The sequence below is a fragment of the Alligator mississippiensis genome, chromosome 1, assembly GCF_030867095.1.
Source record: "Alligator mississippiensis isolate rAllMis1 chromosome 1, rAllMis1, whole genome shotgun sequence".
Taxonomy (NCBI): domain Eukaryota; kingdom Metazoa; phylum Chordata; order Crocodylia; family Alligatoridae; genus Alligator; species Alligator mississippiensis.
Window position 1 is genome coordinate 452,770,488 of NC_081824.1, and position 27,650 is coordinate 452,798,137.

General features: G+C 50.4%; 1 protein-coding gene across 1 annotated transcript; it reads right to left on the minus strand.

Annotated features, from left to right (window-relative positions):
* Positions 1-10,595: 10,595 nt before the first annotated feature.
* Positions 10,596-27,390, minus strand: LOC132248489 (involucrin-like). Its single transcript, XM_059721479.1, has 8 exons — positions 27,167-27,390; positions 26,499-26,564; positions 21,949-22,126; positions 21,622-21,737; positions 19,544-19,624; positions 15,809-15,990; positions 13,657-14,333; positions 10,596-11,083 (listed from the first exon to the last, which is right to left on the minus strand). The coding sequence occupies exons 2-8, from the start codon at positions 26,522-26,524 to the stop codon at positions 10,925-10,927; spliced, it is 1,419 nt and encodes a 472-aa protein (XP_059577462.1). The 5' UTR covers positions 26,525-26,564; positions 27,167-27,390; the 3' UTR covers positions 10,596-10,924.
* Between the last annotated feature and the right edge of the window lie 260 nt (positions 27,391-27,650).

A 27,650-nucleotide genomic window follows, 5' to 3' on the forward strand; every position in this document is an offset into this window, starting at 1 on the left:
AATCGCTAGGTATTCGTTTCTCTGAAGAGTCTCACGAGTAGGCTGCTCGTTCTCCATGCCCACTTTCTGCTGGACTTGTTTCCCCAGTACCAAGTGTTATCTGTGACAAATCTGATTAGGAACAAATTGTAAAAACGGTTCTCTATTTTCTTCATTTCCTACTGCAGTTTTCTGAGCAGCGGGTTGGGGTCCTGATGCCGGAGTCATTCAAGAGCTAACTGTCTGCTTTCCTAGCAATTATTTTCACTTTCCCGAGGGATGTCTGAACACCTGACGGCTGCTTGAGCATCCCAGGGCCATGCACGTAGAAAAACACCAGCTAATTCCTAATGTTATCATAATTTCAGTAAAATATTAATAAATGTTGCATCGAAGAAGCATTCTGCCTTTTGAAAAGACATCTTGTTCAGGAGAGTACAACTGTTTAAAAAGATAACCTTTACCAGGACTTTTTAACTAATAAATATTTAATTGTCTTAAATAATAGGAACATAAACGTTTTAACTATATACATTTTGTCATCTCAGGAATGGAGGTTGTACAGCCATTCTGCAGACACTGTCCGGGTGCACGTCTGTGCTGTTGCCATGTTTAGACGAAAACTGGAACTGACACAGGCTGGGGGCTAAAAACCTGATCCTGCCAAACCTTCCCAGACCCCAGAAATCCCCTGCAGATCCTGCATCCCCATAAACCCTCCCATGGATTGTGCTTAGCCCGCATCCTCCCACAAATTGTGCCAACCCATTCCCCACCCAACCCCCCATGGCTTGCACCTGCCCCCCCACCGCCACCCCCCTGCAGACACCCTCTGCCCCCCGCCCCTCTGCCGATGCCCCCCTATCTAGGGTTACCGGGGGGAGCAGGGAGCTGTGGGTTGGGAATGAGGAGCACCAGCGGGGCTGGAGGGTGGGAAAGGGGCTGTGGGTTGGAAGTGGGGGGCACGGGCAGGGCTGGGGGAGTTCAGAAGTGAGGGATGCCGGGAGGGCTGGTAGGGAGCAGGGAGCTGGACACCTGAGATGGAGCAGGCATTTTTCAGTTAAAAATGCTCTATGCACCCAGCCAGGGGTGTACACCGGACTTCAACAAGCCATTTATATGGCAGACGGATACCTCCAACGTGGCGTTAGGTGCGGTGCTGTCCCAGACACAGGAGGTGGGGGAACATCCAGTGGCCTACATTAGTCAAATTTGTTCTTGGGTCTGCTTCCCGGGGGAGACACGTGGGTTCATGCCCATAGTGTTCCTGGGAGCCAAAGACCCGGACCTCCCAGTGAAGAGTCAGGAGGTAGGAGCTGGGCTGAGAGAGAGGGTGAGTGAGCACAGGGGAGCTTGTAGGGGGCTGAGGAAGTGTGAGCATGTGTGCAAGATTGTGTGTGCATGTGTACGTGTGGGGCCGTGCCGGGCAGGACATGTCGGCTGAGTGGAGCCCGGGAGGGAAACCCCCCCGCCCAGGTCCCTCCTTAGCTGAGCCCCCCGGGAGCCCTGCGAACAGAGCGCACAAGCAGGCGCAGCCCAACTAGGGAGCAGCGGTTTGCACGGGAGTTCGTGCAGAGGGGCGCGCAGAAGGCGCCCAGAGGGCTGGTCCGAGCAAGCGGCCTGATCCCAGAGGCCTGAAGAGCAGCTGCTGAGACCAGGTAAGTATGAGACGTAGCTCACAGCCGTGGCAGTGACTCGCCGTGCCCGTCAGCTTCAGCTTCCCCGCACCGAGACCCCACACAGACAGAGCGTGCAGCCCTGGCCCTGGACTGCGGGGGCTGCCTGGGGTGGCAGCGGCTGCTGACCCCGAGCACAGGCGCTCCCCCACGTGTGGGATGTGCTCCTTGGTGGAGCCCCTGGAGCGCCGAGTGCGGGTGCCTGAGCAGGAGCTACGCCAGCTACGCACATCAGGGCCCATGAAGGCTACACTGACAACTACCGCTGGGCCCTACTCCAGGGAAACGGCGCAGAGGAAGGATGTGCAGGAGAAGGGGGAGGAGGTGGCCACAGAGAAGACTGGCAACAAAGACCCCCTGCAGCCACCTGGAAAACAGTTGTCTCCAGGTCCAGAGCATGCAGAGCTGGGGCCACTCCTCCCCGGCATGGCACATCAGCTAGCTCCCCGCACTATGCAGGAGGAGACTCCCACAGAGACGCCAGAGGAGGAGATAAGTGTTCAGGAAGTAAGTATTCCTACCCCGAGGAGGACACACCAGGTGGGGATGGGGACTCTCTCCTGAGGGGCACGGAAGGACCTATCTGCCATCTGGACCACTTTTCCCGAGAGGTCAGCTGTCTCCCTGCTGCCCGCATCCAAGATGTTGTGGAGAGGATCCCCAGGCTTGTCCATCCCTCTGACTATTGTCAGACTATGTTCTCTTCTGTGCTCCCTGTTGCAGCCTCCTCTCATCCAGGGCACAGATCTGGGAGGGCTACTGGGCTGTGCTGGACTCCTAAGAGATCATGTTCACACTTGAGCCCAGCCTCTTCAGCTTCATGCTGGCGCTGGGCCTCCTTGTCCACCATCTGCATCTGCCTCAGCTCCAGGTCATGCTTGAGGTTGTGCTCCTCAGCTTCCAGCTGCAGCTGGTATTTGCACAAGTCCCACTCAGAGGATGGCCCCTCAGGGTCTGGATGGACTCAAGGAGGTGATCTTGCAGCCTGGTCATCATCGCACAGGATCTTAATCAGGTCTTCTTTCTTCTGCTCCTTCTTCTCTCTTTCATCACCTCTTTCAAGCTGACCACAGGCATGTGGTCATACTCGTCAGTCACCCCAGCTATCTACACTGTCCACTTGATCAAGTGCCAAATGAGAGATTGTTTGCTCAAGGGTTTCCAGTGACTCTGTTCCCTTCCCCAAATGATGCCTTCAAGACAGCAGGTTGTCAGAACCCACCACTACCATCACACGTGGTGGGCCAGTAGAGGGTGCTCCTGCATTGAGCCATGTGTCTCACTGCGCCCAACCACCTTCCAGGCTCCAAGTGCTTCTCTGGGGGTAATGAAGCCACCAACCATGATCTGGTCTGATCTTGGCACTATGCCCCATGGGCAACACAGGCCTAGTAGTCCTTGATGGTATTTGATCCACTGCAAGAACTTGGGGTGCTTCTCTGTCTGAAGCAGAAATAGTGGTTTCCCTTACTCAGCCGAACCAAGGGGATCCCAAGGTATAATCTACACCCTCTCCCAATGAGTCTCCCTTGCTAGGTACACAGGAGAAATGTATTGGTTACAAGAAGTAGGTTAGGAATATGGCACAGGATAGAGCAATATCAGAGAAGTCCCTTAGTGCAAACGGTGGCATGGTAGCCTTTGATCACACATGTGAGTAAATGCTGGCTATCTATTTAGTTAGTGAGGCTGTGCAAAATTTTGCCAGCTGTTTCATTTCAAAGCTGTTTAAAAATGTTTCAAGCTCAAAGCAGTGAAATTGAAACACAACTAAAGGAGTCAAAATGAACTAAGGGCACTTGTAATATTTCAAAAGCTTGAACCGATTTTGAATTTTGAAACAGGGCTTACTTGGCCTCAGCGCTGGTCTCCGACAGCAGCAGCAGCCTCATCTTATCCAGCTCACAGATCTAGGGGCTTGCATACCTGGGAGGAGTCTGGCACAGCCCAGCAGCCCTGCCAGGGGTGTGAGCGCCCAGATCAGTGTATCAGATGAGGGGAGGCTGCAGCTGCTGCCTGGAACAGGAGGCAGCAGCAGTTCTCTCCGGTGCCGGGTACACTCCATGCCCAGCAGAAATCCAGGGGCTTGCACCCCGGGAGGACTGCTGGGCTGTGCCACACTACTCTTGGGGGACCAAGCTCCCGTATCTGTGCTGGATGAGGGGAGGCTGCAGCTGCTGCCTGGGACAGACAGCAGCAGCATTTATCTCCAGTGCTGGGTGCAGCCTGTACCCCGGGGAAGGCTGCCAGGCTGTGCCGGACTCCTTCCAGGGATGCGAGCCCCAGACCTGTGAGCTGGATGAAAGGAGGCTGCCCTGTCACCTGTGACTGGTGCTGAACCCGAATAAGCCCAGCTTCGAAACTTAAAATATTTTGACACTTTCGAAATGTTCTGAGTGCCTTTGTTTCATTTCGAAGCTGTTTCAAATCCTTTTGTTTTGTTTCAATTTCACTGTTTTGAGTGTGAAATGCATTGAAACAGCTTTGAAATGAAAAAACCAGCAAAATTTTGCACAGCCCCACTAACTAAATAGATAGCCTGCATTAACTCAGATGCGTGATCAAAGGCTACCATGCCACCATTTGCTGGAAGGGATTTCTCTGATATTGCTCAATCCTGTGCCATATTGCAAACCTACTCCTTGTAACTAATACATTTCTCCTAGCATGGGAGACTTGTTGGGAGAGGGTGTAGTTTATGCCTTGGGATCCCCTTGGTTTGGCTGAGTAAGGGGGACCTCTATTTCTGCTACAGACAGGGAAGCACCCCAAGTTCTTGCAGTGGATCAAATACCCTCAAAAGCTACTAGGCCTTTGTTTCCCATTGGGCATAGGGCCAAGATCAGTCCAGATCGAGAACGGTGCCTTCATTTCCCCCAGCCTTGCAGGTGTGGTCCAGGAGTGGGGGTGCCTGGACGTGAGGTGCCCCCAGGGACGCACTTAGAGCCTGGAAGGTGGTCAGGCTCAGTGAGGTGGGTGCTCAATGCAGGAGCAGTAGCCACTGGCCCACCACGTGTGATGGTAGCTGTGGGATCTGACAACCTGCTGTCTTGAAGGCATCATTTGGGGAAGGGAACAGAGTCACTGGAAACCCTTGAGCAAACAATCTCTCGTTTGGCATTGGGTCAAGTGGGCAGCGTAGATAGCTGGGGTGACTGACGAGTATGACCACATGACTGTGGGCAACTTGAAAGAGGTGATGAAAGAGAGAGGAAGGAGCAGAAGAGAGAAGACCTGATTAAGATCCTGTGTGATGATGACCGCCTGCAAGATCACCTCTGCACGTGCAGGCAGAACCCGAGGGGCCATCCTCTGAGTGGGACTTGTGCAAATACCAGCTGCAGCTGGAAGCTGAGGAGCGCAAGCTCAAGCATGACCTGGAGCTGAAGCGAATGGAGATGGTGGAGAAGGAGGCCCAGCGCCAGCACAAGGAGGCCCAGCGCCAGCATGAGCATGGTGGCCAAGAGGCCAGGTTCAAGTGCAAACACCATCTCGCAGTACTCAGGATGCAGTCAACCCCTGGAGTTGCAGGCGCTTAGCGAGCCCCAGCTGCTCCCTCAGGCTGAACACACCAATCTCCCCTCACAACAAACATGGAGATGATCCAGAAGCCTTCCCAAAACAGTTTGAAAACCATGCATGCCAATGAAAGCTGGGAAAGGTCTTGAGCATATAACTAACCTCGTCTCCCGAGAGTGTTTGTGCATCACAAACTGTTGGGGACCAGGCTGTGACCAGGGAGCCAGCGAACAGGGACTGCCAACAGGGGAGCAGTTTGACTGCAGTTCACAGGCCAGGCATGGGCAGGAGCACGTGGGGGCTTATGCCAGAGACTTCAGGGAAGTGAAGGAGGAGGGGTGCTACTATGGGGTTGTGACACGGAGCGCAGCCAAGGCCCCTGCCCTGCTGCTGCCTCCGGCCCGCAGCTCCTGTGAGGCCTCCACCCAGACAGGCCCCTTGGATGGGTGGGCAGTGCCCTGAGCCCTGTCTGCGGGGGCTGCCTGGCGGGACCTCTGAGGCCTGGGGGTAGCGTGGGGGCCGGGAGTCTCTTGCCTGTCCCACCTGTGCCCGGACTGAGGCCCTGGAGGGGCAGGTGAGGGGGCTCCAGGCAGAGGTGAGCAGGCTGAGGGGGATCAGGGCAATTGAAGAAGGGATTGATGGCTACTTTCATTCTCTGCAGGATAAGGGAGGAGCACCAGGAGGTATGGGGGTGGGTGGGAAAGGGGCTGGGGGTTGGGAGTGAGGGGCACCGGCAGGGCTGGGGGGGCAAGGGGAAGGGTATATACCCCTTCCCCCACCCAGGGGTCTGCTTTCTTGCAATTGCAAAACCCTACCCTTATCCCCGCCTTGTAACAAACCTCCCTCCCATTTTCCCCCTCTCCCTCCCACTCCTTGTGCCCAACATCCCTCCTGAACATAAATTATATTCCCTTCTGCTCCCCATTCCCACCTGACCCCATCCCTCCCATGCCTGCACCCCAACCCCCCACAGGCTCCCAGTCTCCCCCAGCCTGAGAATGGTATTCGTGTCAGCTCCTTGTCAGGATGCTCTCATTCGGGTCTGACCCTGCTGCCTCTAAAGAGGCGAGGTAGGCGCCTCCTCTTTTTCTTGTCTGCAGCAGACAATGGGGAGACAGGGAAAGCTGGCTTTCTTCTTTGGCTGATGTCTGCGTTCCCCTGGCTGTTCATATAAGAAAGCACATTTGCTTCCTGTGGGAAGACTAGCTCTGCAGAAAGAGAAAAGCAAAGAAGCGTTGAGTGATTGACTCTGGATAGTAGCACTGCAAGCAAGCATAGAAAACTGGTGAGCATTCAGAGGTGCATGCTGGCTGGACACGTGCCACTTAGAAGTCCAAATAAGGTTCTTTAATTTGGTTTTTACTAATTATAACATCTCCTTTCCCACCAGCAAAAGTATGAGAAGATGTTGTACCGTCCAAAATTATGCTTCTGGAAGTCTGATAACACCAAACTTACCTGTGCACTACATGAAACAGTTTTCTGGCTCCGAGATCATTGACTACAGACAGTAGCATGACGTATACACACAGGGCTGTACATTTAGGTTGAAAGGCAATCATTTGACTTGCTTCCTTAATGCATCATTTCCATGTGTGGTTTTCTACAGCTTGCATGTGTTGGGTCCTTTATTCAACAAAAAGGTCAAGGCAAATTCTTTTCCATTCAGCTGAAACAACCCCTTTACCTCATCATTAACCAAGAGCAGGGATTGAACTTTGCCTTTTGGCATCAGAGGAGATTGCTGCTCCCTGAGCTCACAGGTCCCTGTCTGCTAGCAATGGGAGACAGCTGTTTTCCAAAAAGGTGCCTGTGTGGGGAGGGGGGACACTGGGGTGTTGGGTTGCTGGGTCCCAGAGGCGAGCAGAAAGAAACCTGCTCAACCTGGCTTTCTCCCCTCCCTTTGCATCCTCCCTCTCTTCACTGGCTCTGAAAGAGGGCTGTAAATCCAGTGCAGGGCCTGATACTGCTGCTGATTTGATGGTGATGATAGTTTGACCTCGCAATGGTCAGGGATTGATGGTAGACTCTCCTCCTGCCACTCAAGATACTCAGCAGGCTTAGGGCTTGCCAAACACTGCAAGTACAATGCCTACAATCCAGTAGCCCTCTGTGAAGGTGAAGCTATTCTGTGGGTGATGCTCTGGATTTATACAGTGCTTTCCCCAGTAGGGTCTTTGACCATAAGTATGGCTTTTCGCATGACAATAGTTCAAATAAATAGTAAAGATTAGCGTGGGCATGCAAAACCTCAAACAACTGGTGGCCAGGATCCCATGGACAGTAAGTTTAAAGGAAAAAGGAATCGGGGAATTTGGTTGTACCTTCGAGAGAATATTAAGGGCACTAGGATATGCCATCCCTGTGTAAGGAAGGTTAAGAATCACATCAACGGACTGGCTTGTCTAAACAGCAAATGCTTTTGTGACTTGAAACTTAACAAGGAATCTCTCCAAATGTAGAAACATAGCTACAATACTACAGATGACAAGAAAGGAAAACTCCAGGCAGACCAAGGCACTGCAATACAGCTAGTCCGAGACACGCAAGCATCCTGTGAAGTTACATGTCAAGGACCAAAGGAAGTGTAGGTCCATTACTGACTGGGGAAAGGGAATTAAAATTGCTCAATACGGAAAAGGCAATGTGTTTAATGACCTCTTATCTCAGTCCGCATAAAATGTGTCCTAGAGGTCTCAAGGAATTGAGCATACACTTAGGAAATCTGCAGATGATGCCAAGCGAGGTAGGACAGCAGATGATCTGGAAGATAGGTTGAGGATTCTCAATGACCTTGACCAATTGGAAAAAATGGTCTTAAATTAATGAAAGGATAGTATAATAGTTACAGGAGTAGAGCACAAGCTAAATATGAGTCATCACTGCAATATTCATACAAAAACTGATAAAGAGCAAGAGCATATGGGGCTGTATTAACATGCATGTTGTGTGCAAAGTAGGGGAAACCATTTTTCAATGATATTCAGCATTGGGGAGGCCTTAGCTGGAAAACTGTGGCCAGTTCAAGGCATCGTGCTTTACGACAAACAGATGAACTGGAAAGAGTCTGGAGAAGAGCAACAACAATGAGGAAGGGTCTAATATTGTCCTAGACAGGAAAGTTGGAAGACCTGGATTATGTAATCCTGAGAAAATGGAGGGGGTGTTAGAAATCTTCAGAAAGGGTTGTTACTTGTAAAGAGGATCTCTAGTTGTCTGTGATGATAGCAGGTATAGTAATGGGCTTCCATTGCAACAGGGGGCATTTAAGCTGGAAATGAGGAAATACTTCCTAACTCTAGAAGGTGGGGCTAGGCCCTGGGTGTCCTGCTCCCTGGACGAGTAGCCTTCCCATTAGCTTGAACATTAAAGTATGGGAGGGCCCTCATTCTCCTCCCACCTCTCCAATGAGCTTTTGGCCAGCCAAAATGTCATGACTTATAGTACGGCCTAGTGAGCGCATCTGACCTGTTCATGGCTCCAAACATGCTGAGCTGCAGCACAACCCTATCCAAAATGGCAGCTATGTGGCTGTGGCCACGCTGCTTAGGCACACAAGGTGAAGTGGGATATAGCCCCATGACTCAGTTTACATGCACGAGGAAGAAAGGAGCTGTGCCCATTTGAAACATCTAGTAAACTTCAGTCTTCTCCAGGAAGTTATTGAAGTCAAGGATGTAATCACTCACAAGGAGACGGGACATATCAGGACAAAAAACGGCTTCAGACAATACTTAACTAACTGGAGGAGAGGGAGGCTGTACTGTGCTGCACCAGAATTAATACCGTGATGCGGAGATTACACAAGTCATCACAAATTCCTGGTGCAGAGGTCGTAGATTTTTTTCAAGCAGGATGGATTTCAGGGAGTGGATCTGGACTGTGTCGTCCCTGTGGCTTTCTGGGCACCAGTCAGGGTACAGGTGACGCTCCCAGACCTTTCTTCTGTTTCATTTGGCCCTGACTTCAGACAGCGGGACACATGTCAGCGCTGGATCTCTAATTGTCAGTCTTCCCCAGCTGCACGCGTGACATCCCAAAGGGGAGTAGAGGTGTGCTGACTCCTACCAGGTAATCAAGAGGGAGGTCTACTCCACCTGGCTATGAGATGCAAAAATGCATTATTTCTAAAATGGATTCATAGGCATGTTCTGCAAATATGAGGAGGATATTTGAACCAGCAAAAAGTTTTGCTCTCTTACCTTTGTGTTCTGAAATGACCTGCACAAGTTGGTAGTTTCCAGCTTCCTCCATGTCCAGATCATATTTTCTCATAATTTTTGAGATCACATCTCTAGTTGTGTCTTGGCTCATTAACTGGAAAAAGCATTTTGCAGTGAAATATTTTACTTCCTTGTTTCTTGACATTTGTTTTCACTTTATCTATCTGGCATGTTGGTTTGGTGTCTCATCGCTGAGGTACAGACAGTGCACAAATGGAAATTACAGAGAGATGGAAATAGTGTTGTGCACAGAACATCCTAGCAAAGGGTGACGGTTTCTGTGTGTATTTTACTCTACCAAGCTGCGTCTCTAGATTTGGTTTGTCCCTAGTGTAAAAAAGACCACTATGAATGTTGTTTTATTTTGCCTCTGTCTCTCGGAAATCTTTCATTGCAGCGTGGTCACCCACACGTAGCAGAGTCTCAGAAGCCACTAGGCTGGTCCTATGCCATCAAGGCTTTACTTGCCTAAATCTACCTTGGGCCAGTGAGATGGCACAAGCAGCATCTCCCTCACCATGCATCTGGCCCAGGGTTTCCCTCTAAACGGTTTCCCTTTCACTGGAAAGTCCCATACAACCTTCTCACAAACAACTGGGAGAAACATGGGGAAAAGCAAATGACTCCAAAGCAGATAGACAACTGGCTCAGCAGCCACAAGCAAAGGTCATTCTGCATGGATCCAGGTGGGAACGGCAGGAGGCTTTGAGTGGACTCCTACAGGGATCTGCCCTGGCTCCGCTGCTGTTCAGATGATTTGGATGCAGGAATAAAGAGCTTCCTGAGCAAATTTGCAGAGAACTCAAGACTGGGAAGGACAGCAAACGCACTGGGAACACTGTCTCTTGGCTGGGGATTTGGACTCGGGTGTGCTGATTGCTCTTGTTAGAACTAAAAAAACCTACAAGTTCCTGGGTTTTGCTTCTCTGCTCGGGGTCCTACCAAGCACCACATTTGGGATTGGACCTCCGCCTCCTTGCTTTAACTGTAGCGGGTTATGGTTCTTCTTGGTGTTTTGGGCATTGAGAATAGTAGTTGTGTGGGAGGTTGGTTTCTGCAGTATTAAGAATAGGTCAGACATAACTTGAGTGGAAAGGTTTAGTTAGGAATCATCCTGCCTTCAGCAGGGGGTTAGATTAGATGGCCTCCTGATGTCTCTTCCAGCTCTACTTTTCTAGAAGAGAAAATGAGGGGTAATACACTATGATATTTAGAAGTATATGCCCTTTGGGATCCTAATTTTCTAGTGCTATACAGCATCTTTCGGTGACTTGCCACCAAGCTGCTCTTCAGTGTATCTGTCTGCCTACCTGTGCACACACGCCCATTCATACAAATGGCGTGCATGGTTTCTTGGTACCTTAGTCAATGACTGAGGACAAGTGGTGGATATTATCCAGCTGAAAGCCCAGAGAAAAGTTTGGGAGGTGGAATGTACTTTGACTACTAAAATAACAATGTCAATTCACCTAAGAATCAAGGGCATGAGGTGGCCCCTAATATTTCAAAGCTTTGTCTTGGTGTGAATCAGAGCAGCAGAGAATTTACATGTAACTTGTCATCCCGAGTGAAAACACATCCTGTAATAAATCTACACAGCTCTTCCACATCACTTACCAGAATGCCTTTGTACACAGCACCTTGACTGTTCGGCACTGAGCAGTGAATGATGTAGGCGTCTTCGTTCTTCTGGGAGTAAGGTGCAGACAGAGCAGATCAGAGGTGGAGGAAGGAGGAGGTGATGAACACGCGGCCATGGAAGGTACGCATGAAGGAGATGATGAGCATTCAGAGAGGTAAATAATGAAAAATAAATGAAGGGAAAAAGTCAGAAACATGATGGAAGCAGTAGGGATGAAAGAGCAGAACCAGAAGCAGGTATTTTGGGTCTATGCCTGGTTCTTGAATGTTGTTAGTGGTGGTGTCCTACCTCCAGGAGTAACTTGGTTTGGTATTTGTAATGAAGTATTCATATTTAGTATTCCATCTACAACTAACACCCCTGAAACACAGAAGATATCGATTTTTGCCGTTTGAAATGGGTGTTTAGTTGGTCTAATAAAAGACAGCACTTTTAGCCAAAGAACCTTGTCTGCTGAAAGAAATGGTAGCATTCCTGACTGCGCAATGACCTTTGCTCAGGAAGGAGCTCCTGCAGGGCCGATGCGCCTACTGACCTTTCTCTGCCATTACCTATTGGGCAAGGTTGTGATATGGAAAGTAATATTCCAAAACCCTGGAAGCTTTGCTTCCATCTTCTGCACTCCTTTGTGTTTACAGACTCCTCTGACTTCTGCCCAGCTGGGGAGGGATGCATGGGACAGGGGCAGGAGGGCAGGGGAGCCTGGGATGCGGGCACAACAGTGCGGGGAGTGGGGGATATGCCTCGCTGCCTCTTACCCAGCCAGGACGGATGGCAGGGAGGGGCACAATGCAAACTCAGCTTGCTCCAGGCGGAAGGGGGCAAGCAGTAGCAGGGCATAGACCCCACTCCCCGCACTGCTGTGCCCACATCCTGTGCCTCTCTGCCCCGGCTGGGTAAGTGGCAGTAGGGCATCGCCCGCCAGTTCCCCATCTGGGGTGAGGGGGCACAGAATGCAAGTGCGGCAGTGCCGGGAGTGGGGGCTATGCCCTGCTGCTGTTTGCCCCCTTCCACCCAGAGCAAGCCGCGCCACCCCCAACCCCCTCCCCAAGTCCCACATCCCCCTGCCCCGGCTGGGCAGCTTGTCCCAGCCCCAGCCCCAATCCCTTCCTCACTGGGGGGGCAGGGCAACTCAGCCAAGGCCTGGCCTGGTTTAGTATAGCACCATGCGCTTTTGGGTAGCTCTGGGCCACTCATGCTGTCACTTGCGGGTGCCCCGTGCCCCTCACGGGGACTGTGTGTTGAGGCGGGATGGGTCCTGCGTGCATGAAACAGGCCCCACCCGATGGCACGTGGTGCCCATGCACACAGGACCTGGGCCAGCATAACAGGTGGTCTCCGGGAGTGGGCCCAGGTGATGTGGCAGAGCAGCGGCCAGTGCCAAGCCGCACTGCTGTGCCACATGAGGGGATGTGCCAGGAGGCCCCAAGTGCCCCAGTGCTCACTGCTGCTCCCAGTGAGCTGCGGGCTGTGCATGGGGGGTTGAGGTATTGTGGGGGTAGGTTATGTCGGGGAGCTGTGGGCCCTGCAGGGGGCATGTGGGCCTGGCAGGGGGGGAATGCTGTGGTCCTGGGGGCGGCAGTCCATGTGCTGTGTTGGGGAGCTATGCCCTGTTGGAGGGCAGAGGACCCACCCTACCTGAGCAGCATCCTCCCACAGTCCCCGCCCACCCACAGCCCCCCCACAATCCCCCCACACCTATCCCCACCCCCTGTCCCACCTCACTCCTGCAAGCAGCTGCTGGCCCCAGGCTCTATCTCCCCCTCGCTGCAGATCTGGGAGGAGCTGGGCGGGCTTATTTTGCCCCAGATGGCACAACTTGCCCCACACCAAAGGGTGTGGCCAGGCATTTGGTAAGGCAGAAATCCCCGGCTCAAATACATGCCGCTCCTATTTGAGATGCTGCAAGCACACATGCTGCATGTGTGGACGTGCCATAAGGGTGCAGAGAGAAGTGGAGCTCCCAGCTCTAACTCAGAATGATTTTTGCAAAGCGTTCTGACTTCCTACATTGCCCGAGACCAAACAGAAGTTCACTGTTGGTCTGGAGGGGTGGGGATCTAGCTGCCCACTGGGAGCCTGCAAGCAGGTTTCCACAACAAGGGCCAAGCTCTGTGCCAGTGTTGGCTGTTTCAGAATGGGAGGGGGGAAAGGCAGTGGAGGGAGCTTGTTCTTGGTGCTCTGCAGCTGGTGTGGAGGGGTGGAGTGGGTGAATTGGAGCCACCCCACTTTGGGGGGCCTGTAATACACTGGCCGCACTCTGTAGGGGGGGCTGAAAAACCCTAAGACTCAACTCCTTCTGCTCCCTTGCCCCCCTCCCATTCTGAAAACACCCACAGGTTGGGAGCCCCAGCAGACACACGTTACACAAGACACTACGTTTTGAAACATCTTTAGCTGACACCACATGCAATGAGGGGCCAGATTTTCACCCAGTGGGCCATTTAAGCTGTTTGCAGCCGTGCACTTGTGTTTGGTCACAGCTATAAACAGCTTTCTGGGGGACAGGAGTAAACAATGCATGTGGAAATTCAATTTTCACTTATAAGACAAATATTGGCAATTCCTCATCCCCTTTTCATATTGAATACTTTGAACAAAAGGTTCTAGACCATACCTTTTCCTGAGGCAGGTTCCTGGGCTGGTCCCCGGGCAGGTCCCTGGGCTGGCCCTTGGGCTGGACTCTGGGCAGGTCCCCAGGTTGGCTCTCGGGCAGATCCCAAGGTCGGTCCCCCAAATGGTCCTCAGGCTGGTCCCTGGGCTGGCCCTCAGGCTGGTCCCCAGGTTGGTCCTCCGGCTGGCCCTCGGGCTGCACCCCGGGCTGGACCTCGTGCAGGTCCCCTAGCTGGCCCTTGGGCTGGTCCCCAGGTTGTTCCTCCTGCTGCTCCCCGGGCTGGCCCTCGGGCTGCACCCTGGGCTGGACCTCGGGCAGGTCCCCAGGCTGGCCCTCGGGCTGCTCTCCAGGCTGGCCCTTGGGTTGGACTTCAGGCAGGTACCAAGGTCGGTCCGCCAGATGGGCCTCGGGCTGGTCCCTGGGCTGGCCCTCGGGCTGGTCCCCAGGTTGGTCCTCCGCCTGGCCCTCAGGCTGCTCCCCAGGCTGGACCTCGGGCAGGTCCCTGGGCTGGTCCTCGGGCAGGGCCCCTGGCTGGCCCTTGGGATGGTCCCCAGGTTGGTCCTCCGGCTGCTCCCCGGGCTGGCCTTTGGGCTGCTTCCCGGGCTGGACCTCAGGCAGTTCCCCGGGCTGGCCCTTGGGCTGGTCTCCTGGCTGGTCCGCAGGATGGTCCCCAGGCTGGCCTAGATACACCAGTTTATTTTGAGCTAAATGAGGTGAGTGAAAATGGCTGTACCAGCCTTAGTTATGTATGGATAGTTTATGAAAAGAAGCCACATAAATAGAATTTTAACAATTGTTCACAAAAATCAGCTCTCTGTCCTCCATTTCTGATTCCTTCCCTCCCCAACTGGCATCTCCCCTCTCTCTCTCTTTATCTTAACTCAGTAAAATCAACTCTAAATCTTGTTCTACAAGATGTTAACCTCTTAATTTCCACTGGCATTTCCCCTATAGTCTAACTCATTGACACTTCTCAGTCAAGTGAGGTGTCTGTCACTCAAAGTTTAAGAACCTTTTTCAAATATTACTACAAGAAATAAATGCAAGAACAAAACCCCTGGAAACTTCTGCTTGCTTTGAACAAGAGTTGGATCGAAACATAGACCTGAACATTTTCTTGGCCCACTGGAACCAAATCCAGGACAGAACCTCATTAGACACCTATTAGCAACCTTGGACATATGAATGTTTTTGGGGCTGAAGAAAAAGTTGGCTGGGGAACTCCCTTTTTGAGGGATGCAATGCATCTTTTAACCACCTTTAAATGCCTGAGTTTATCTGGCGGTGAACCCAATTCTAAATTAACACCTTCTTTCTGGAACATCCACCAGGTCAAGTTTATGGGGTTAAAATACTGCTTTGCTTTTGTATCCTCTATTTCATATATCATTTCCTTTCACTTCTGTGCCAAAGCGAGACATTAGCACATTGCACCAGGTCCAAGAAGCATACCCAGCAAGTGATTTGCCACAGGAAAGTTTCTAACTGGGTTAAGGACCGTGTGTCAATTTGACGCTGGACATATAGCATTCTTGTATTGCCACAACTCACCATTGTTTCAGCAGGTCTTTGACCTGGAATGTAAGTTATTTCTCTGTCCTTGGAGGTCAGAAGCCCATCGCTCAAAGAGGAAACAACAGTCACACGCACTTCCTGTGCTATGGTGGTCACTAGCAAGACATGCTTCATGACAAAAAGGCTTTGCCTGAAGCTGCCTTTGGTCAGAGCACGGTAACACCTGATGAGATTTTTCTCTTTGCAAGGGGAGAAGTAGGTAGAGAGCATCTTTGGCCATACTTCCAAGGTGCTGAAAATGCAAAGGCAATTTGCCTCTTGGCTGCTGCTCTGACTCTTGTGCGCTGGCAAATTCTCTGAAATGCCAAGTTGCCAGTTTCCAATCCGCACGACCAGGCCTGTGATTCCCCACTGCAGATTTGTATTTCTACCCACTCTTTACCCACTCTCCCAGGAGAGATTCACCAGGGACAGAGCCAGAAAAACCCAAAAGTCTACAGGGCCTGATCCTGTCGTGTAAGTGATATCAGGATTAGGCCCTGGCAATATAATTGTTGCTAACATTTACCTCCCAAAATGCAATTCTTTAGTGCAGTTTCGGAGATGATGAAGTGATAGCTTGAAAAAAAATATAACTTACTCTCATTTTCTGCTTCGTTTTGAAACTGGTGGAGGAGGTGTTTGGCCTCCATTTCCATGTCACAGCCAGGGACGTTCTTGTTCAGGTGTGCTATTACTTTCTGCAGTGTGTGGTACTTCGGCGGCTCTTTGAAATCTTCAGGGCTGAAGTGCAGCCAAGTTTTCAAGAAGAAGATGATTGGACTGAAAAGAAATACATGGACAAAATCCAGTCATAATCAGTCTTTGTAACAGTGATATTTGTCATTCAAACTTGTATAAAAAGATGAATCTATTCCTTCTGCTATGAGCAAGCAAGGAATTCTGATCTGGGCACCTTTTTCCGTAATCCTGGTCTAAACTCACTGACACACATTTTACCACTCTTAATTACTCATCAAACTAGTGAATGAACACTGAATTGTATCCTCAAGATGCAAAATATAGGACAATTATAACTATTTTTAGCGATATCACCATCCTCCAATTTGATCTAGTATTACAGCAAACAAAGTAAAAGAGACACAGGAAAACACGAACATCCTGCCCCAAACACAACCTTTACACAACACACAAATTGCCTGGCTTTCTCGCTTTCTACTTTTCTTGCTTTCTTTTTTTCTTGCTACATTTGGGCCACTTTCTGCAGTGCTTCTCTCCTAGTGTCACACAAAGAAGAAATGCCTACTTGAGTGGGTAAACTTCAGCTAAGTCACTACCACAGCTTTTGAGGTCTGCCAGTCTCTCCCCTTGCTCTCCCACAGACAGGCAGGAATAATGCCCATTCTCCTGTACAGACATGATACATAGGACCGTAAGAATCACAATCTGGCTCAGAGCAGAGGCCCCGCTATCTCACAACACTGTCTCCACAAGTGGTAAGGAGCAGATGTTTTGGAGGACAAGTAGGAGAAAGTGAATAGAGAGATGCATCCTCCGTCTCGATGTTTGCTAAGTCACCACGCACGTGGACATCCCTAAGCCCTATGACTGACAGCCCCAGATTGACAACTTTCGAAAGGGTAGTTGCAATCTTTTCCTGAACCTGGTTATAGTACTGGCCTCCACAACATCCGGGGGTGATGTGTTTCACAAATTAGTGAGGTGTGAAAAAGTGCTCCCTTTTGTTTGTTTCAAACCTGGTGCCTCATCATTTAATGAGGTGGCCCTAAATTCTTGTATCAGGAGAGAGTAAATACAGGTTTCCTTCGATTTCTTCTCTACACGCATTCCTGGAGCACAGCACATCAGTCACATTTGCATAATGCAACCCCACTTTACAATTCATAGATTCATAGATGTAGGGTGGGAAGGGACCTTGTAGATCTGCTAGTCCGACCCCTGCCCTGGCAGGAGAGAAAACTGGGCTCAAATGACCCCAGCCAGGTAAACGTCGAGCCTCCTCTTAAAGACCCCCAGGGTAGGAGCCAGCACCACTTCCCTTGGGAGTTGGTGCCAGATCCCAGCCGCTCTGACTGTGAAGCAGTGCCTTCGGATGTCTAGTCTAAACCTACTCTCTAGCAACTTACGGCCGTTATTCCTTGTTACTCAGGGAGACCCTCAGGGGAACAAGGTCTCTCCCAAACCCCGCTGGTCTCCTGTAGTAAGTTTACAGATGGCCACCAGGTCCCCCCTCAGCCTTCTCTTGCAAAGGTTGAACAGGTTCAGGTCCCATAGCCTCTCCTCATAGGGTCTGCCCTGCTGTCCCCGGATCATGCGGGTGGCCCTCCTCTGGACCCTCTCCATGCTGTCCACATCCCGCCTGAAATGCAGCGCCCAGAACTGGACACAGTACTCCAACTGCAGCCTGCCCAGTGTCACATAGAGGGAGAGGATCCAGCTGTTCCCCCATCCCCCACATCCGGGCCACTCTTCCCTTCCCCTCCCCCACACATCTGGATTGGGGTTGCCCTGACCCAAACTGCCCCTCCCCATGCATCCAGATCAGGACTGGGACCAGGACTGGCTGCGGCTCCCCGCTGCAGTTTCCAGAGGCTCTGATAAAGCCTTAAGCAAAGTATATAGGGGATTAAAACACATCTGTTCCAGAGTGGGCAGTAGCCTCAGGAAGTCCTGGTTTCCAAGGCCATTACTTTAGCCACTAATTCATATTTCTTCCCAAGTAAACCCAAAGACAAGCAGGTTATTCAGCACTTTATTAACATCAGACTTAGAGATAAGATTGAGCTTCGACCATCTCAGGTCCAGACTCAACAGCTGCTGCTTCCCAGAACATGCCCTACTCGCACTTCACAACCCCACAGCCACCCAGTTAAGAGGATTTCCCGATGGTTGGACTGGTAGGTCAGATATTTTATAGCGTGTAATGGTAAGTATTAATAATCATTTTGTAGTGGGGTTTGAAAACCTGTGGCTTTCTCTGTAACACCCCCCTGCCAGAATGTCTTAGGAATGAGCAATGTTAAACTTCGGAAAACTAAAAACCCTATTCATGAAACTTTGTAGAAAGGTTGTTTCTGGGAGGGAAGATCCTGTGTAAGGGCTTGGAAGTTAGACTCTCGTCTTGGATTTACTAGTCCTGGGGTACTGACGAGATGGCACATGACACAAAAGGATGTGGAACTTGTTTTTTCCCAAAAGAAATGAAAGAATTGAAGCTACTTGAACCCTTGCTTAAATCCAATCATTGACAAGCAAGATCATGGGAGTTAAGACAATTTACTTAATGTGGGAAACTGTGTTAATTTACTTGCCGGAAGCTGTGCTAGCACTCTTACAGAGAAACTCAGAGCCATACGCTCACTGCCGAGAGCTGAAGGGAGTCAGCGGGATCAGCAAGGGGGGGATCAAATATAATCCTTCAAGTCCTTTATACTGCCAGTGCATACCAAACCTCAGAGCATGCAGATGACAATGTATAGATGTGCTGAGGGAAGGTTCATTAGACTCCTGCCTCTTAAAAACTAAGTAATGGTCCGTATGGAACTAGAGGCAGAAGAAGACATCTTCTTTTTTCATTTAAGAAAGGTTCAGTTTCACCATTTTGAGCATCCAAATGTAAACACAATTTAAAAATCCACAAGGATGAATGATTAATCAAATGACCAATTAACCAATGCTTAAGCAATTCCAGCATGTAGGATTTGGGGGACAGGCACTTGCATGCACACAAACACATGCACGCAGACATACACACATACATGCATCACATGCAAGCACACAGAGATACAGTCATGCAGAAACATGCATGCAGATACATGCACACTTGTGCATGCACAGACACATGCAAGCACACACTTGTGCATGCCAAAGATGTGTGCACACACATGCATGTACACATGCACGTGTGCACACAGGCACATGCATGCACAAACACATGCTCACAGACATACACACATGCATCACATGCAAGCACAATCAGGGCTACATCCCCCCTAGAGTATGTCGGCATTTCCAGAATAGAAAATGAAATCCACAACAGACAATAACATGCATATTTGCATAACATGTGGTGAAAAGAAGCAAGGGCAACAAGCATGCTTTGTTTGTCCCCCAGAAATTATTGACCCCAAAATAAAGGACAGTTTCTGTTCAGTTTTGGGGCAGCATCCCAGTCTGTGTCAATTAATGTAGGCATGATACAGTGAATTCTTTGCTGATACCAATAAGGATGGCTCTGTGTGCATGTGTGTGTGTGTGTGTGTGTATATATATATATATATATATATATGAAAGATGATTAGTTTTACCACATCCCTTGAATCCTGACTGAGGTTTTGCTGTACAGCACACTTACTTCCTGAGGACTGCCCTGGAGTCCGCTGAGAAATCTGGACTTTCATCTCCTCTGCAGCTCAAGGTCTCCAGCTTTCCATGCCTAAACATCAAAATGGATATTTTAGAGAGTTATTTAAAAAACAAGCTCAACATACTTGGAAGGGCAGCTCCACTAGACTCTTCAGCACCACTAGACCGCACAGCCTATCAGGGTAATAGGACCAGCAGGTGTGATCAGAGATCATGACGGACAAGAACGTAACTACGCCTTAGTAAAATGTCCTTGTCATATCCATTTACGTTCTTATCACTATTCTGATTAGTCTGCAAAAGCACAAAAGAGCAGCAGGAAAACCACTCCCCAAGTCAGAGAGGAAACCAAATCTGGCCAGTTTGGGGGGACAAGGATCACGTTGTGACCCTGAGCAGAGTAAAAGATGTGAGAGGTTTCTTCAGAAATCCCTGCCTTTCCCATAATTACTGGACTATCATGGCTACATCACGCTTTCACTGAGACTCAAATAAAATGTTTTTTTTCTAATAGTGAGGCTGGACAGCAAAGGGGGGATCTGGTTAAATGGAAGAGCTAGATTAGCAGACCTTGTCCTTGGAAAGGTGGGAGGGCTTGGAAGAAAGGAGAAGACTGCATATAGATCGGTGATAACTAGACCTGCTCCCACCCCAGGGCTGCTGGCTTAGTCCAGCACCAAAGAGAGGCTGTTACACATCGGGTGCATCTACACGTGACATTAAGGCGAGCCATAAACTCTGGTGCACTTGGCGCCAGAATCAACTGCTCCCAGGCACAGCATCTGCACGTGCACCCAGGACCACAGCACTTTGTGCCAGGGCAGAAGAGTCCCAGGCTGAAAGGGAGCATCAGTCCCAGTTCGGGGGCAGCACTGGGCAATGGAGGGACTGGCCGGGCACGAAGGTGCTACAGAGTGGAGCGAGGAGGCAGGCAGCCCCTGTAGTTAGCACCCTTGTGCCCCAAGGAGTCTCTTTCTACAGGACTTTGGTTTAACATAATTTCTTCTCCGGCTGTCAGCCCACCCTCATCCTGCTGAGGACCAGATTGAGACTGCCCTTTGGGGAAGGGCTGCTGTGATAAGATTTCCCCTCCGCCCCTCATGTTCTCCATACGCGGAGAGGGGCTGTCGCATTTTCTGAAGTCGTGAGAGTATTGAGACTGCTCTCGCTGTTCACTCTCAGATGGATATCACCTTTCAGCGGCATATCACTACAAAGAGGACAGGAAGGAGGTCAAGTCTTAGCCCTGTCCCCCTCCCTCTTCTGCTTCCTTCTACACCAGGGCATTTCCAGCAACTAAATGGTACAATTTGGCCCACCCTTTCGTGTGACATTACATTAGAAGAATTAGTTGCAAAATAAAGATGTTAATTATTTGCTGCTAGGAAAAATAGAAGTCTTCTTTACCAACTGTTGTAGGGAAAAACTTGGCCATTGCAAATCTATACATATTAAAGGCTGCCCACATTTTCCATTGAAATATGCTTGTGGGAGAATTTAATGCTGAGACATGGTGCCTAATGGTATGCTTTATACCTGTTCTGGAGACCACTGCTAGGGGCAGGCAGGAGGCAGGGCAGGGTGGCACTGAGACAATAACTTCTTCAGAGAGCTACAGACTTTTGTTGGCCTTCCTCAGACACTATGAACGGACTTGCAGAGAGCAGGGGGACGAGATAGAAAGGTCCTGATCCAGCACAGGCCGATTCATGCAGCAAAGAGTTACGCACAGGGACAGCGACAGCCTGGATTTGTTAACTCTGGATTTTCCCAGCAGTGTGTTGAGCTGTTTGGAGGACTGCTTGCCTCCAGCTGTCCTCTCTTTCCACTAAGGAACCAAGCAGTCCAATTTACTTATTGGTCTCCTTGTTTGAGGAAGTACTCAGCTCTGAGGAGGCATTTTCAACCCTGTTTCAACTGAAACACTGACTTTTTCAAGCTCGTTAGAAATACATGCATAGCATTAACTTCTTAAGTATGCCATCTTCAAAACTATTTGAGATCATTTCTTGCAACGTCCCACCTCTAAAGGCCATCACAGCTTCCTCCACAGCTCTTGGCTCTTACCTGCTGAGGAGCATTTCTAGGACCTCACCAGGAGAGGCAAAGGTCCTGTATGTTGCGAAAAATGTATGTATGTTCCCAAAATCCTCCAGAAGAGCATCTACATTTTTCTGCATGACCTGTGAAACAAAAGAAGAAAATCATGACATCAGTCATGAAACAAGCAGTCTCCCCGCTCTGAAACTCGGGGAGGGTGGCAGTGGTGCTGGGTGGGGGGTCGGGGGGCTATGGTGAATTTTGGAGTGGCTGCTGTCCCCCATCCCCAGAGCCCTACTGGGGCCTCCATCTGCCCCCCACCCACGGCCCTGTCCCCTTCCTCCACAGACTTACCTGCAGCTGCAGCTGCTGCCTCCATTGAGCCTGCAAGGTCCTCCAGTCTCCGCTGTCAAATAGCTGCTCCTGCCCTTCCTGGCTGCCTGCTCGGGGCCTCGGCTCTCGGGTGCGGAGGCGCTGGAGGAAAGAAGGCAGAGGGATGCAGCTGCACCCATAGCCCTCCTCCTGCTCTGCCCTGTTGAGGAGTTCAAAACCTGGTTAATTGGAAGTTATTACTTTCAGTAGTGTGAGGAGCCAAGATGATTAGGTGTTAAGATTCATAGACTGTCGAGTCGGAAGGGGCCACGAAGGATCATCGTGTCCGACCTCCTGCCTCGGCAGGAAAGAGGGCCGAGGTCAGAGGACCCCAGCCAGGTGCCTATCTAGCCTCCTCTTGAAGACCTCCAAGTTGGGTGAAAGCACCACCTCTCTTGGAAGCCAGTTCCAGATTCTGGCCACCCTTACTGTAAAAAATGCCTTCCTAATGTCAAACCTGAATCTACTCTCCGCTAGTTTGCACCCATTATTCTGAGTTACTCTCTGGGGTGCTCTGGTAAACAGCGCATCACCAATTCCCTGCCATCCTCTCTGATGAAGTTATAGGCGGCTTCGAGGTTGCCCCTCAGCCGTCTCTTGTAAAGACCGAAGAAATCCAGATCTCTCAACATCCCCTCACAGGGTCTTTCACAGAGACCACTAATTATGCGAGTGGCCCTCCTCTGGACCCTCTCCAAGTTCTCCGTGTCCCTGCTGAAGTGGGCACCCAAAACTGGACACGGTACTCCAGCTGCAGCCTGACCAGTGCTGCATCGAGCGGGAGCATCACCTCCCTCCATCTGCTGCTCATGCATCTGCTAATACATGACAAGGTGCAATTGGCTTTGTTGATGGCCTCATTACACTGCCAGCTCATGTTCATCTTGGAGTCAACTGTGACTCCAAGATCCCTCTCAGCCTCTGAGCCACTGAGGAGGTCATGCCCCAACCTGGCGGTGTGCTGGGGATTCCTCCTGCCTCGGTGCAGTACCCTGCATTTATCTTTGTTGAACTCAATCCTATTTTGTTCCGCCCATTGATCCAACCTGTCCAGGTCAGCCTGTATCTGCTACCTGCCCTCCAGTGTATTAATTTTTCCCCATAACTTAGTATCATCTGCGAACTTGCAGAGGGTGCTTTCCATACCCTCCTCCAAATCGCTGATGAAAATATTAAATGACACCTGTTCAAGGACCAAACCCCATGAGACCCCACTGCCCACCTCCATCCGGGCCAAGAACGACCCAGCTACCACCACTCTCTGGGTGCTAAGCACATCTATACCTTTCAAAAGAAAACAAAAATAAATCAGAGAGACAAAAACAGAAAAATAAATCAACATGCATTGTGCCACTTCTTTGCACACATCAATCGTGTCCCGATGAGTGTGCACATGCAGTTTGTGGTACTTCAAACACGTTTCAGGCCCCATAGACCACACGTGGCACATATGCACTCCTTTGCCATGCTGCAGATTTATAGTGTGGTGCCCAAATTTGACACTGGGAGCTCCTGGTGTCAAAAAACAAAAGAAATCAAAGGTGGCACAGTGCACATGGCACCTACGTGTGCTGCCAGAAACAGAGCCTGGCTGGACAGAGCTATGCTCTGGCACCTGGGCAGGCTCCAAGCAGCAGGATTGCTGCCACTGCTGCCCTGGGAGGCCCCAAGTCAAGTTGCTGGGGCCAGCACAGCTGCTGGCTCCAGCCTCCCACCCCCACCCAAGACAGCTTGCCCTGCACCAATCCCATGTGCAAGGGCTTGCACCGCAGCATAAAGGAAATTTATGTCACCTCTATTTTTGCTGTGGCAACCGCATGCCCCTGCATGTGGAGACACACGCCTAATGACTGTGCCCTGCTTTTATATCCATGCATCGTCATTCATCCTGAAAGATTGCAAAGTGCTTCCCAAAATACAGACTGGACATACCACTGACCTTCGGCCACCCCCGGCAGATACACAGACACGTAGCACACCTGATAGCTAGGGCCTGAGGGAGAAGAATGAGGGGGAACGATGGAAAGACGTTATCCAGGGGACAGGTCTGAAATGACAGGACAGTCTCTCCAGGAGTGAAGGACTAGTGCTGAATTATGTGCACAACAAGTGACAGGGGAACCACAAGCATTGCAGCCAAGGTGGCAGAAGATCCATGTCAATGGGAGAGGGAGAAGTTAAAAAGAAAATGCGAGGATTATTAACTTAACTTCATTTCATGTACTTTACTCTGTGTCCTCTGAGCTGAGATATGTTGAATTAAGTTTCAGGAAGACTAAACAGTGGTGAAGATTTCCGTGTTTTGCATTTACATTGTAGGCAAGACAAAACACTTCTTGCATTGCAGGGAAATGAAGTTCTAGTAACCGCTGTCCTGATCATCTTTTCTCATGTGAGCAATGGTCTGAATTACCATAAGGGGGTAACATGGACGGGAGGGAAACAGCCTGTGCCACAGCAACCTGGAGGGGAGGAGTCCATGAAAAAACCTCTCATCCAAACTGCTGGAAGAAGTGAGATTCCCCCAGGATTTATAAAGTAGAGCTTTGCGCCTAGGCAACACTGAGAGGATGACGAATTAGAAATGCCTGCCTAGGACACAGTATGTTTCTGTCTTCGATTGAAAATCTCCTGCAGCATCTCATGAATGAATACTGTTTTCCTCTTAATGGCATATAGTCTAATTTTGATAACTGATAGATGAAATGTATCATTCTTAAGACAAAAACCCTTAAAATGAAAGCTGAAGAAATGGATACAGAAGGTGAGCACAATATTGCTGAAAGCATGCATTACTAAAAGCAAAATGCAAAAACTTTTCTATTATTTCAGTGAGTCACTATGAGCTCCTATACGCGGGCAGGGAGCCTGCTCTGACACGCTGGAAATGCAGCACGTTGGAGCAAACTATATGAACCGAGTCTGCCAGAGCCTGGACATCACCGCGCTCCAGCAGGCAGTAGAAAGACGGACACCCAGAGTTAGTCCAATGGTATTAATACCACAGGATTCATAAAGAAGAATATTTCAACTTAGTGCCGTGGTCTTGTGTTTTAGAAAGAGGAATTGTGTAAAGAAAAATGGGGAAGATCCTAAAGTTAAAATTAAATAAATGTATATCCTTACTTTAATTTCAAAAGCATGCCATAATGGACACACGGACCATGAGCACACTGCCACAGAGCCAGACCTCTTAACAAAAAAAGGAAGCAGGAAGGCATGAAAGAAAAGTGTTATGATATTAAATAGCAAGTTTTAGGAGACTGTTTGCATCAACTCGTTTAGAAAATGGAAATTGAAATCCAAAAGAAGCCCACAGAGCCTGAAGTCCAGCGTGAGAAGGGGAGACCAGGATGTTACGTGGGGAGCAAACTGTTCGTCGATTCATGCACTGTCAGGCCTGGAAGGACCTTGTCGATCCTCGGGTCCACCCCTGCACCAGGCAGGACAAGACACAGGGGGTCAAGTGACCGCGGCGCGGTGACATTCCCGTCTCCTCCTGAAGATTTCCAAGGCAGGTGACTGCACCCCTCAGGGTCACAGTCAGGGCGACCAGGATCTGGAACCAGCTGCCAAGGGAAGTGGTGCTGGCTCCTACCTTGGGGGTCTTTCCAAGGAGCCTGGATAACTACCCAGCTGGGTCACATGAGCTTCAACGTACCAGGACTCATATGAGCCCAGTATTCATTCCTGCCCAGGGCAGGGGGTCGGACTCGATGATCTGCTCGGGTCACTTCCCACCCTACATCTATGAAGCTATGAACCACCACTGCGGGGAGTTTCTTCCAGGCTGGACACCCAGTTAAACACATAGAAATACATTTTTAAAATAGATTAAAGCAGGAAACTTGGAAAAGAAACAGTGCATCGATGGGACTACTAAGGCATTAAAGGAGAAGAAGACCCCAAAGAAGACCCTTCAAGGCTATCATCCAACACAAAACACTTTAATAATCAGGTTTTGCTTATGTAAATCCCCCAGAGTCAATGGACGGCAACCAAGGAAACTGGAAGCAGAATTTAGGGGTCAGTTCAATTACCAAAAAAGCCAACAGAAAAACTGTTCTTGTTGGGTTGAGCCCTCAGCCCTTTTCCTCAGTGTTCAACCAGGGCCAAGTTAGCCTCAATAGCATCTTCTCCTTCCCTAGAATAAAGAGGGGAAATGAAAATGAAGTAAGGCTTCATTGTCGTCTGCGGGCCTCGGGGGATCTTTTCTGGTCCTGCTCCAGAGCTCACTCCACCGCTATGCACAGACACCTGGCTGGGCCATCTTCTTTCCAGTGCAGCTCTCTGCCCTTCCCCTCGCCATGAAAACAGAGTCGTTACACGGAGATGGCATTAATCACATTTAACATCACATGCTGCTGTCGACAGCGACAGGAGTGTTTGATCACACGCACTACTCATTTCCTTACCACACATTGTGAAGATCTGCTGAGCACTGCATTCTTCAAGTAACACCTGAATCTCTCAAATTCGGCGAGGCAAAAAAAGCGTATAACAGTGAGAATTGACATCTCTATTTGATTTACCTTCCTGTGTCTCCAAAGGATCCCATGGTTGTATCCTGGGATAAGAAGCTCTCCAGTTTTCTGTAGCTGTATGAAAGAAAGAAGGAAGAGCAAGTTGAAACCACAACCAGTAATTCCCAGTTACTTGATGTCTGGAGTGAGGGGCAGCATCATGGCCCGGGGGGCAGGGTACTGCAGTTTGGGGGTGAGGGGCACTGGCAGGGCTGGGGTCAGTGGGTTGGGAGTGAGGGGCAGCAGCAGGGCTGGCGGGGGCTGTGGCTTGGCACTGAGGGGCAACAGCATGGGCAGTGACAGGGCACTGGCATGTCCCTGCCCTCACACTGTCATATCCCCCCGTCCCCCCTCCGCCATGTGACAGGTGTCCTGCATTTTGGACCTGGAAATATGGAAACCCTAAAGCAACCATCCACATCCTCACTGCCCCCTCCGCTGCACCCCTCACCATGCCTGCCCCGGCAAACTTCATCGCTCCAAGCACTCCCCCCGCCTCCCCCCATGGCAGGCAAGCACACCTAGTCTTCAGTGCTTGGCTTGCTACTGGAGCGGACTGAAGTCATGTTTAGGAAAGAAACGAAAGCATAAAAGTGACAATACCCCAGCCACAAGTCACCCACCCTAGGACTCCCCAAGTGTGGGTGCAAACACCCCCCTCATTTGCCCACACTTACCCTTGCGGTCAGGGTGATCGCAAGGACACGGGTGTGACCTGACAACAACCAGTGTCGGGTCGGGAGCAGTTGACCTGCTGTGTGCGTCTCCAAGAGCCGCACGGCGACGAGCCGGTTCTAGAAGGGGCCATTGTGATGCGTGTCACGTTCTCCGGGTCTGCCCACCTGCACGTCTCGGCCGTGTCCGGCCGCACTGCTGCATCAGCCACCGGGTGTGAGACAGGGCTTGGCTTGCACACGAACTGATGGTACTCACAAGGAGGGACTCCAACCAGGACTGGACCCTGCAAGGGTTTCCCTCCAGGGCACTGTGACAGCGGATGAGGAAAGGGACTCCAACAACAGCTCCTAACGAACACCATTTATTGTGTGTGCACAAGAACATACGGCCCAGGTCTATCTCACACGTGTTCCCTGCGGTGACGTAACCTCTATTTCTGTAGGCCGGGGGGCTCCCGCTGGCTCCCAGCTCTGAGCTGGGGGA